This window comes from Miniopterus natalensis, chromosome 18 (genome assembly GCF_054644295.1).
Source record: "Miniopterus natalensis isolate mMinNat1 chromosome 18, mMinNat1.hap1, whole genome shotgun sequence".
Taxonomy (NCBI): Eukaryota; Metazoa; Chordata; class Mammalia; order Chiroptera; family Miniopteridae; genus Miniopterus; species Miniopterus natalensis.
This window is the reverse complement of record NC_142098.1, coordinates 12,761,832-12,774,674: the sequence shown is the minus strand read 5'-3', so window position 1 is coordinate 12,774,674 and position 12,843 is coordinate 12,761,832. Positions and strand designations below refer to the sequence as shown.

Below are 12,843 nucleotides of genomic sequence, written 5' to 3'. Positions count from 1 at the left end.
ATGCTCGAGGTCCTGGTGCTGAAGGTGAGCGAGCGCGAAGCCCGGGGCCGGCCCGTCGACGCACCCCAGCCCTCCTGGTGCAGGCCCGCCTGGCTGGGGACGCCGGTCTTTGGCCGCGGGTATGGGGGCCGGATAAGATCCCGGACTCTCTAATTTAAGCAGAACAGCCGACATTTTAGCGCAGCGGTGTCCTATGCACTACTTGGGACATAACATAAAAAGTTTTTGTTTCGCCGAAATTCAGATTTAACTGGGTGGCCTGTATTTACTAACCCCAGAACCTTAGGCGGGGGGACGGACTGTTCTCCCACGCACCCCGCCCGGGTCCGCGCTCGTCGAGGGCTCCTGCGCGCCCCAGGTCGGTGGATACGGGGACCCTGACCTGTTCTCCTCGACATGGGACCTCTCCAGGCGGTCATTACCCCAGTTGGACATGGGCGAGGTGACCTGTACCTCCCTTCCCCCCAACCTCTCACCAGCGTTTGGTCTCCATTCGTGGGGACTCCTGCCTCCTCCAGCCTTGAGACTCTGGCGGCCACTCCCTGCCCTCGCGGGTCGTGGCGGGGGCCTCTCCCCGTGTGAGGCCCGCTGGGTGGGGCGGACAGCTGCAGTTTCTCATTTTTTGATTCAGGTGAGTGTTCCTTGGTCAGGCATGAGATTTGAGAAGGCGTGCTGTGTTCACCACGTTACTTGGAGGAAGGCGTTTACAAACCATAGCGAAGGGTTGGGTTTTGGTTACTGGGACAAAGGAAATATAAATAAATTGTTTAAAAAATATTTCAGTGAGCAGATGAGAGGGCCATAGCAAATGATGTGATTGTTGAAAAACCAAACTTTCCGTTCCGATTTTATGTCGCGTTATTTTTATGAATTGAGATTCACAAACGTTTGAAGTAGCTGACTCTTAACAGAGGAATTGTCTGAGACTTCTAGCGATTTCAGATCCATCTTGCAAACTCCTGTCTACCATCAGTCCCAAGTAGACTGGCCAATTTTTCCTCAGAAAGATAGGGCTCTTCCAGGGGTACAGATCCTGGTATGTGCCAGTCCATCAGGGCAGAACTCTGGCAGGAGGAGCTAGACTTTCACTGCCTTGAGCTTGGGAACCCCTCTCTTTTAATTGGATTCAGGAACCCTTTTATCTAACCCCCTCAGCTTTGGTCTGCCCCCACTTCCTGCTCTTACCTTGCTCACACTAAGCAAACTTTCCCAGCTGGGAATCGAGCCTGCAACCCGGGCATGTGCCCTGACTGGGAATCGAGCCTTGATCTCATGGATCATAGGTTTGATGATCAACCGCTGAGCCATGCTGGTCAGGCGATGGGTGAAATTCTTAAAGCTTCAGGCTGTGACCTCACTAATGTGGCAAAAAACTTTTGCTGTCTTCAGTATTGTCAATGAAATAAATAACATTTCGAGAGCAGTTTTCCTGCTAGAGCTGCTTGCCAGTTTGCTGTTTCGCCCAGGCGGCCATGTTGAGATTGAAGCGGTAGCTGTCCCAAGGACCTCTCATAAGAGCGTGACTATAAGTGGGCCCCACTGTTTTTTAGTTTGGAATTTTCATAATGTTTTAAGATTAACATTTTAATTTTTACAGTTGATGTTGGAAAGTATAAGTTTGACGAAAATATCTGAAGTTAATTATGGAACGATCACGTACTAAAGCTAATTGAACATGAATTGAAGGTTACATGAATTCAGTTAATGTAATAAATTACACTTTACACACATATTACTGAATGTAGGAACAGAGACGCCAGGTGTTAGACCAGTGAAGTCAGACCAGACCTTGGTTCAGCAACCTCAGTACTTGAATTCTGGTTAAGAAAGAATTCAGAGCCAAGACTCAAACTATAAGGAAATTTATTTAGAAAGTCACAGAGGTAGAAGAAGTGAGCTGTACAAGAAGTGGGCACAGGGAACAAGTTACAGAGACAAAAGAAGGGCCCTTGGAGCTTAGGAGAAAGAGAGGCAAGGAAAACGTGCCTGGGAGAAGGGGTTGGGAAAAGGCATGGTGTGCTCCATAGAGAGCAGTGCTCATTCCTCCATCTTGAGGGTATTTATCTGGAGATCTCAGGAAGATACCAATAGAATGTTCATCAGCTTTCCAGGTGTGTCCTTTCAGGGTCATGTTCTCTCCTGATTGGTTGCCGCCAGGGCAGGAGTTCATTAGTCAGTGCAGCTGCTCCTGAGGCCAGACATGACATCGCTTGCCTGGTTTTGCTGCTGTTCTGGGCCTGGATCTGAAACAACTGAGGCCTAGATGTGTTTGATATGGGTGAGAACCTCATTGTCCTGGGGGCTTAATGCTTAAGGGCTATTTCTCCAGCCCCCTTGTTCCTGCCCCCTTTAAGGGGATCTAACCTGCAAGACTAGCAGCATGCCAGGGGAGGAAAGGTTGGAGGAGGGTCCAAATCACAGGACCAGCGATATTAAAGGTTACTGGTTCTAAATCGTATTACCAGCAATATGCTACAGGGAGGAAAGGTTACCCTGGGTTGAGGTCCTGCTTTTCATTTTATATTTGTACTTTTAAAATGAAAATCTTAGTTTCTAAGACAACAAGATACATTCAGAGAAGTTGACTTTCATCCCTGCACTTTTTATCCCATTCCTGGCTTCCCCTGTAGGAGATAATTTGTATATGATTGGTTTATCTGCCATCATTTCTTTTAATATGAGCAGAATATATATTTCCTCTCTTATGAAAGATACAGGATACTAAAAACATTGTTTAGAACCTTGCTTTTGTATTTTATTATGGATATTTAAAAAATACTGGAACTCAAGAACATTGATTTCTGCTTTTTGAATTACAACACATAATTAAGAATTGCATATTAGTGACATGTTTTAGGATTCTGTCTTTGTGTCTTTTATCTTTTTTTCCAGCTTTATTGAAAGGAAACTAACATATAGCATTGTGTAATTTTAAGGTGTACAACATGATGATTTGATATACATACATACTGAAGTTCTTTTATCTTTGGTCTGACCATTTAAGACGGGTGCTTATTAAGAATTTGTTAGATCACTTAAATTAGAAACAGTTGTTGTGATTCTAAGGTTTATTATTTTAAGGTTCTACTTTAAAATCATGCATTGTTCTGTTTGTCTTTAAAAATTTTTATAGGTTGAAGATCCAAGTTGTTTCTGGGTTATTATAAAAGGATGTAGTCCCTTTTTAGATCATGAAGTTGACTATCAAAAACTAAACAGAGCCATGAATGACTTCTATAATAGCATGCGTCAGGACATAGAAATAAAACCTTTAATGTTGGAAGAAGGGCAGGTATGTATCTAAATGTGCTTTCAGCACCATGTCTTGAAATACTACTCAAAATGTAGAATATTTTTGCAGCTAAGATGATAAAAGCTTTTGGAGTATTCTAGTTGCTTGTAATCATTGCCTTGTGTTAAGTTCTTCTGGTTGCACAAGATTTAGACCAACCATGGAACGTGGCAGTTGTTGTATAAGGTTCACGTGGGGCAACAGGAGACGGAGTGTCATGTAAATTCAGACATTGGTGTCTTCCTTCTGGGGCTGGGGACCAGAGGGGTTGTTATTCTAGATCCATCACAGGTGTCCACACCTCAGCAAAGAGGGCATGGGGTTGTTAGTATAGGCCTGATGGCTCCCTTGTGATTTGCTCATGACTTTGGCCAATTGGTGCCCCTTTATTTTCCTTACCCGAAATTATTGCACCTCTTTCCTTTCTTTCAGCCTCAACTCCCAGTTCTATTGTCTGATTCTGTCTACAGATCAGTTATTTCTCAGGAAAGTTTGAATTTTTCTAATAGCAAGATAGGAAAAGATTGATAAACTATGAGAAAAATTAGAAGTAATTTTAATTCCTTTTCCTCTCAGAAATTATCCTTAATAACATTAATTTTTCCCCATACCATGGTCTTGTTTAAGAAATGAAACCAGATCAATTGTCCTTTTAAAATACTCTACATTAAAAAAAATAACACTCCACATTATAGATAGCCTGATTGCTTTCTGGTGGTGGTGGTGGTGGTGGTGGTGGTGGTGAACTTTCCCTCTGTCCCCTGTATTTTCTGTGGTCTGATAATTAAATGTAAAAGCTTTGATTAGATTTAGGGTCCTTCCCCCCTCAGCCCCCAAGAATGATTGGTATTGTGAGCTTCATTTTGAATTGAATTGGGTGATAATACCACTTTCGGTGATGCTAAGATTGACCAGTGGATTTAAGTGGTGACAGCCAAGCCTTCCCTGTGGGTGGTGCGATCAGCTTTTCCTGGCATGGTTGTATCATCCAGTGACCACCACTGCCCAAAATCAGTGCTTTCTGGTTACAAACTGATTGTTTTCACATTCCTTCTGTGTTCATGAGCTGGAGTTCTTCTGCAAAGAATTTCCCTCATCTATTAGGATTGTTTGGCTACTCTGACATAATACAGTTTATCCTGGAAAGCTAGAAAAATTGCTTGATTCTTTCTCTTACCAATTTTCAGCATAGTTGTCTACATTGGTGTCCACAGGGTGTTTTTTTTCCTTCTGTTTATTTAAAAAAATTTTTTTTTAATCCTCATCCAAGGATATTTTTTCCATTGCTTTTTTTTTTTTTAAATCTTTATTGACTTCAGAGAGAGGAAGAGAGAGAGAAACATCATGATGAGAGATCATTGATCGGCTGCCTCCTGCACGCCCCCCCGCTGGGAATCGAGCCTGCAACCTGGGCATGTGCCCTGACTGGGAATTGAACCCCAATCTCCTGGATTATAGGTCAGTGCTCAACGGCTGAGCCATGCTGGCTGGGCTCCATTGCTTTTTAGAGAGAGTGGAATAGAGGGGGGGTGGAGGAGGGAGGAAGAAACAGATATTAATATGAGGGAGACACATCGATTGGTTTCCTCCTGAAGGATTCCTGACTGGGAATCGAACCCAAATCCCAAGTACGTGCCCTTGACCGGGAAATGAACCTGAGACCCTTTGGTGCTTGGGCAGATGCTCTAACCAGTGAGCACACCTGCCAGGCTCCTTTTTATTTTTTAAGTACTTTATTGAACTCATGGCTTTTAATACATTCATCAGTTATAATCATGGTTCTTGATGCTTAACTAATCCCATTTTTGGCTATTGGAAATGCTAGTGTACCAACGTTTCAAAGTTAACTGGCTGTGTGAATTATTAACTATTCGTACCATTCCTACAAGTTACTTTGACTTAAGAATGAAAAAGAAATAATCTCCATCCTTTGGCAGAATATGTCTTGAATTATTTGAGTTTTGAATTATGTGAGGAATCAAGAACCTATTCCTTGCAGAGTTGCTGCACTATATTTTCTGACTTCAGTTCCCAAGGGCAGGATTCTCCGTTGGCCCACTTCTTCCTTGTTGGGCATAGCTTTCCCTACTGGACCACTTTATAAGCCTGTGGTCAACATACATTTGATTTGCCTGTCTGTGGATTGCCGTTGAGTCGCCTGTGGCTTAGCAGTCCTGTGGGACAGTCAGGATGCTGAGGCCTCTCAATTCAGCAGGGTAGTTTTCCTAAAATGAGGCTGCAGGCATTTAAAAAAATTTTTTTAATTATTATTTTTTTATAATTTTCACCCAAGGAGTGAGGATATTTTTTCCGTTGCTTTTCAGAGAGAGTGGAAGGTAGAGAGAGAGAGAAGAGACTTCGATGTAAGAGGGACACATTCACTGATTGCTTCCCGCATGCAACCCCACTGGGGCCAGTGCCTGGATCCTGGAACCGAGGTACATGCCCTTGGCCAGAATCAAACCTGGGACCCTTCAGTCCGCGGCCCGATGCTCTAACCACTGAGCCAAACCGGCTAGGGCTATATTACTATTTTTTTAATCCTTACCTTACATTATTTTTAAAATTGATTTTTAGTCATGGGGGTGGGGGGAGAGAGAGAGAGAGAAACAATGATGTGAGGGAAACATCAGTCCATTTCCTCCCTTATACACCATGAATGGGGATAGAACCTGCATCTTTTGGTGTATGGGACAGCCCTCCAACCAACTGCCACCTGGCCAGGGCTGCAGGCAGTTACTTATTCAGTCACTCAGCAGGTAGTTTTTAAAGACTTAGTACAGGCCAAACACTGTTCTAGGTGCTGAGAATATGGCAGTAAACAAAACACAAAAATCCACATCATGGAGCCTGACGTACAGTTGTGTCAGTAAACAAGTGTCAAGGTAGTAAAAGCCACGGGAGGAGAGTAGGGAAGATGACCTGGGTTGAGGTTTCATATTGGTTTGGTGCATAATTGGCAATCATTTGTAAACTTGGATTTAAGAAGCTTTTCTTTAAGTTGTCTTTAGTTAAGTAGTCAAAAGGATTGCAGTAAGAAAAAGAATGAAATAGAATTCAGGTGTCCTGTGTTCTTATTTACTGAAGTTCTTTCACTGACAAGCAGTGTTTAGCTTGGGCAGGTCCAGCCTCCTTGAACCTCTTGCCTCCTTTGAAAGGTGAGATGGAGGCTGAGATGATTTTGAGAGTACCTTTCAGTTCTCCCATTATATGGCTAGAGATGTTAACTCTGAAGTTTTCTTTTCATTTTGTAGGTTTGTGTGGTTTTTTGTCAGGAACTCAGGTGCTGGTGCAGGGCTGTTATTAAGTCAATTGTGTGTTCAGCAGACCATTACCTGGCAGAATGTTTCCTTGTGGATTTTGCCAGGTACATTCCAGTGAAATCGAAAAAGTACGTATGAATATTTTTTTTGCCTTATGATCTTTAAGGAGACAAATGTCAGTTTTAAAGGAGAGTGTCAGTTTTCAAAGTAAGGGGGAAGAGGTTGTAAGCTGGAGGGTTTTTTTTAGCTTCAAGAAGGGAAGCCTTCTTGAAGACTTCAGGTTCCAGTTCTCCATGACAGTAAGTGTAGGAGCAAGTAGTTAGAATGAAGACTCAGCAGGCAGCTCTAGCCCTCCTCCCACCTTCCTTCCTAGAAAGGACAGGTGCTCTGCATCTCCTAGGTGCTTCTGGCCAGAATTAACCCTCACTGATTCCAGGACCACGTGGCTTTTTTAAAATATATGTTTTTATTGATTTTAGAAAGGGGGAGGGAAAGGGATAGAGAGCTAGAAACATCAATCAGTTGCTTCCCCCACCACAGGCCCCCTACTGGGAATCGAGCCTGCAACCCGGGCCTGTGCCCTGACCAGGAATTGATCTGGTGACCTGTTGGTTCATCAGTGCTCAACCACTGAGCAACACCAGCTGGGCCCGTGCCATGAAATTTTAACATAAAAGTTATACTGAGTATCTGTGTATATACTATATGTATATCTGTGCTTTATACATAAAATGAGTGAGATTCCCCCCATCCAAGAACCAATTTTTGCCACCTTGGGCAAATGTCTCCAAGTATTTCTTGCTGTTGGTGGCTATATTAGAAACAGAAAGAATTGCTTTTTGTGTTTTGTTTTTATGTTGTGTATTAATTATATTGGTATACTTTAAAGAGATGCTACATATATAATTTTCTTTATAATGGAACTGTTTCTGTTTCACTGTTAAAGCATCCGAGTTGCAGTAGAAACTTTTATGCAGCTTCCCTACAGAGCGAAAAAATTCAGACTATACTGCACAAAACCTGTTACATTGCACATTGACTTCTGTGAAGACAGTGCTAAAATTGTGTAAGTACAGCTTCTGACATGCTGACTCATTAGTACAGGTCTTAACTGCATATATGATGTATATATGAAATTAATTCCTCTTGAGATATGCTGAGTGATCTCACAGGTCTCTTTTTCCTTCAGGAGATGTTTTCTGAGTCGGTGTGTGTCAAACCTGATCGTGAGCAGAATTTCCTGGGCAGCCCCATCTACAGAGGCTGCAGTTGGGAGGGTTTAGAGTAGGGCCTGAACTCTGTGCTTTTTGGCTTTTTTTTAAACTATAAAGAGTAACAATATGTAGGATCATGGAGCATTAAAAAAAAAATCCATTGCATTCTTTTCCAGCCCCACTTCCCCTTCCTTGGAGGCCTCTGTGACCTGTTTAGGCTCTGAAATTCCAGACCTTTTTCAGTGCTTTTACACATTCATATACATGGAACTTTTAATGAAAATTCAAACATACTGTCTTATTTGCAAATTTAACTTTAATGTATGTTGAAGCTCTTTATACTCCTGCTTTCAGTCTTTTTCATGGGTGAACGTAATGGCATACTTGCTGTTTTGATAGCCATACATTCCTCTTTTGATAGCCAACTGGATTGTTTCCAAAACCATTTTGCACTGTACATTTCCATCAGAATATAGATACGTCCATATAAAACACATAGATTTAGAGAGGTATGCGTGTGTGTACACACGCGTGCATGCGCGCGCGCCCCATCTTTGTTTTTCCCCCCTAGTATTTGGTCCCATTTAGCCAGGGCTTGTGCAGGACAAGTGCCTGCATTGGGCAGTACTGTGTTGGAGTTGTGGCTGTGGTCTTTGCTGTCTTGAATGAGCACTACCTGAAGTCCTAGGGGCAGCTCCATCCTTCCACCTGGGACTCTTCCCCTCTCCTTCTAGGACTGGGGCATTGTGGGAAGAAAAGCTACAGAAATAGCACAATTCTGATTCAACTTGCTCTACTTGCCCATCCTGGTGATGCTGCATTGTGTTATCTGAACTTGGAAGCTGCCCCTCTTGTGGATGCTTTTGTGGAATCTCAGGAGACCCTCCCATCCCCATTCCTCCAAATCCCATCAACTACAGTTCTTTTGAGATGGTGAATGCATCACTCTTAAGGCTGACCTCAAACATGCCCTAAGAAGATACCAAGCCAGCTTGTCTCTGCTGAGGCCATTGCACTCTTCCAGGCTGCTCAGCATCTCCTGCCTCCTCCCCTGTCCCTCTTTCAGATCAGCCAGCTGCTTACCCTCTTGGGGTGACTTGGGTGCCCGCCTGTCCACGCCAGGGACTCCCTCAGAGGCAGGCTGCTTCCCCGTCTGCATTTAAAAATATATATATATCTTTATTGATTTCAGAGAGAGGAAAGGAGAGGGAGAGGGAGAGATAGAAACATCGATGAGAGAGTCATTGATCAAGCCCACAACCCGGGCATGTGCCCTGACTGTGAATCGAACCCTGATCACCTGGATCCTAGGTCAATGCTCAATCGCTGAGCCACGCCCGACCGGGCTGCCCCTCTGCATTGTCCCTTTCCGAGCAGGGCTCCTTGGGGACGTTCCCAACCTTGGACATACCCAGCCTAGGATACCCTCAGTGTAGGTGAAGGGCTTTAAGTAAGTGATCTTACTGGGTTTTGATCACCTTCTTTGACATGTGCCCTTTATCTAGAATGTATCTCAATATGCATATTATAGTTTTTATAGCTTTTATCAAACTTCCCTTCAAAAGGACTAGCAATTTATAGTTCTATAATCGAGGTATAGAAAGTACTGCTTTCCCCACATAGCATTGAATATCATTAGGTTTTTTCAGTTTTGCTTGATTGCTGGGTGAAAATGGTATTTTGTTTTCATTTGTATTTTCCTGACTTGTAAAGTTGGGTATCTGTGATATAGTTATTCTGTGTGTAGTGTGTGTGAGAGAGACAGACATGCAGACACACGCACTGATTGATTGATTCATATGTGAGAGAGACTGATTTGCCAGTTCATTGTCTAGATTGATTTTTCTCTTGGGCCTTTTTCTTATTAGGATTCTACTAGCCAGGTTTTTTTTTGTGTATGTTTTTTTTTTAATTTTTAAATTTTTTTAAAGCTTATTAGGTAATTTTGCCAGGTTGTAGAACTACTATTTAAAAAAATTATTTTTTGTTTTAATTTTTATTTTAGAAAGGGAGCCTTGGGGATAGGGTCAGGGGGTTAGCCTGGGACAAGATGCTGCTGCCCACTGCTCCCTGGTTGCAAGCCTTGTGGGGTCCCTTAGAGTTTAGGAGATGCATCCCTGTGTGGGAAGAAGAGTAGGAAGGGAATGGCATGGGCATGCTCCTGGGAGGGAGAGCACACCTAGAACCACTGTCCTTTACTTTTTTGCCTTCTTTTAGAAACCCTTTGTAATTATTTTGAAGTAATATGTTTAATATCTTTCTAGTAAAATTAAGAATAACTAGTATTTTAGTCCAGGCACTGGACTCTGCGCTTATGTACATGACCTCATTTGATCTTTAAAACAACCCTTGGAGGATGGTCGTGGCATCTCTGGTAAATAAAACCAGTGGAGAAACAAAACATTTCACTCTAACCTTATTTTATATTTGTCCCTTGCTTCCAAATATTGGCTTCTCTTGATCTTCCTCTGCCTATAGCTTTTCCTGCAATTTTCTTTTTTAAAAGTCATTTTTTATTTTCAGTTACAGTTGACATGCATTATTATATTAGTTTCAGGTACACACTCCAGTGATTAGACATTATATAACTTACTATTCTGTAACAACCAATTCGTACTTCTTAATCACTTCACCTTTTTCACCCATCCCCCCAAGTCCCCTCCCATCTGGCAAACATCAAAAATGGTCTCTATATCTATAAATTTGTTTCTGTTCTGTTTGTTCATTTTTGTTTTTTAGATTCAATTGTTGATAGACATGTATTTATTGGTATTTTATTTTTCAAATTTTTAATCTTTTTCTTAAAACCCTTTAACATGTCATACAATACTGGTGTGATGGTGATGATCTTACTGAGCTTTTTATTGTCTATTAAGTTCTGTGTTTCATTCGATTCTAAATGATAGCTTTGCTGGGTAGAGTAATCTTGGTTGTAGGTCCGTGCTTTTGATCAGTTTGATTATTTCTTGCCAATCCATCTGGGCTGCAAAGTTTCTGTTGAGAAGTCAGCTGACAGTCTTATGGGAGCTCCCTTGTAGGTAACTAATTGCTTTTCTCTTGCTGCTTTTAAGATTCTTTCTTTGTCTTTAACCTTTTGCATTTTAATTACAATGTGTCTTGGTGTGGGCCTCTTTGGGTTCATCTTGTTTGGGACTCTCTGTGCTTCTTAGACTTGTATGTCTATTTCCTTCACCAGGTTAGAGATGTTTTCTGTCATTTCTTTTTTTAAAATATATCTTTATTGATTTCAGAGAGAGGGCAGCAGAGGAAGAGAGAGATAGAAACACCAATGATGAGAGAGTCATTGCGGATGGAGCCCGCAACTCGGGCATGTGCCCTGACTGGGAATCGAACCTCAATCTCCTGGATCCTAGGTTAATGCTCAACCTCTGAGCCACGCCCGGCCGGGCTCTGTCATTGTTTTTTCAAATAGGTTTTCAATTTCTTTATCTCTTCTTCTGGCATCCCCATGATGCAAATGTTGGGATGCTTGAAGTTGTCCCTGAGGCTCCTTACACTATTCTCATTTTTTTGGATTATTTTTTCTTTTTGCTCTTCTGTTTAGGTGTTTTTTGCGTCCTTATCTTTCAAATCACTGATTTGATTCTCGGCTTTATCTACTTTACTGTTGATTCCCTGTAAATTATTATTCATTTCAGTTAGTGTATCCTTCATTTCTTACTGGTCCTTTTTGATGCTGTTCAGGTTCTCACTAAGTTCATAACCAATGTTTTGAACTCTGCATCTGGTAGATTCCTTGTCTCCAGTTTGCTTAGTTCTTTTTCTGGAGCTTTGTTTTGTTCTTTCATTTGGAACGTGTTTTTTTGTCTCCTCACTTTGGCTTCCTCTCTGTGTTTGTTTCTTTGTATTAGGTAGAGCTGCTATGTCTCCCAGGCTTGGTAAAGTGTCCTAATGTAGTTGATGTCCTGTAGGGTCCAGTGGCACAACCTCCCCAATCACTCAAACTGAGTACTTGAGGTATGCCCCCCATGTGGGCTATATACACCTTTCCTCTAGTAGTTGAGCCTTGATTACTGTTGGCATGTCAATGGGAGGGATTTACCCTTAGGGTCATCCACTGCAAGGACTGGCCGTGACCACTGACCACCGACCTCCAACCACTGTGGAGGACCAGCTGTGTTAGGGGCCCACCCCACAGAACAGGACTTACTTCAGCAGGGCTCCGGTGCCCACTGATTGTGCCCCTTGAGTGTGTCACTTGTGGAGGTGGTTGGGTGATGGTGCCTTGACATGGTTTGAAGCTGTCCATTGAGTGCACAGGCTCTGGGGCTTCCCAGGAAGTGCAGCCCAAGGTCAGCCACTGCCTGGGCCACCTGGCACATGCTGCAGAGCAATCTGCAGATGGCTGCTACTTGTGCTGGGCTTGGAAGTGCCCTGGTGGGGCCAACCTGTGAACTGAGGCTGGCTGCTGCTAGTGTGGGGCCTGGGGCGGCTTAGCAAGAAGTTAGGGGTTCGCTGAGGCCAGATGCTGCTCGTTTGAGAGATTTTAGGAAAATCTGAAGCATTAGCCAAAACAGACCATTCCTATGGAAAAGCCGCTGGAAATAGCTTGAGTGAGCCCAAAAGTTGGGTGGGATAGAGCCTCAGAGAATCACCAGGGTGCGGCAACAAGTGTGAGCCTGGTTGATGGAGTCTCAGATATGCTCCTCTCCCCTGGCTCTGTGAGAGGAAGGCTCATAAAAGGAACAGTGTCCTCTGCTAGCACTTCTGTCTGGGAGAAAGCTGCCCCCCAGCTCTCACTCTGATGCTGGACAATTCAGTTCCTCCCCATATATCTCTGGTGCTTTTCAAGCTGCTGCCCCCCAGCACTGGAGCTCAGAGGGAGTGAGTCCGAGTAAGTCCATGTGTGGGCCCTTTAAGAGGAACTGCCTGGGACTCCAGAAACCCTCAGTCTCCCTCAGCCTCAGTCTCTGCTGGTTTTTGCAGCCAGAAGTTATGGGGAATTCTCTTTTCAGCACTGGAACCCTGGGCTGGGAGCCTGGTGTGGGCCTGGGATACCTCACTCCTCAGGGGGGACCTCTGCAGCTGAGATATTCCTCCCTATCAATTTTTA

The 12,843-nt window shown here is 43.2% G+C and overlaps 1 protein-coding gene across 1 annotated transcript in view; it reads left to right on the top strand.

Annotated features, from left to right (window-relative positions):
- TDRD12 (tudor domain containing 12) overlaps window positions 1-12,843 on the top strand; it is a 63,060-nt gene continuing 50,217 nt past the window's right edge. Inside the window, exons 1-4 of the mRNA XM_087827491.1 lie at window positions 1-24; window positions 3,134-3,292; window positions 6,547-6,683; window positions 7,502-7,621. Of these exons, the coding sequence (XP_087683617.1) occupies window positions 1-24; window positions 3,134-3,292; window positions 6,547-6,683; window positions 7,502-7,621 (440 nt within the window). The remainder of the gene's footprint in view (window positions 25-3,133; window positions 3,293-6,546; window positions 6,684-7,501; window positions 7,622-12,843) is intronic.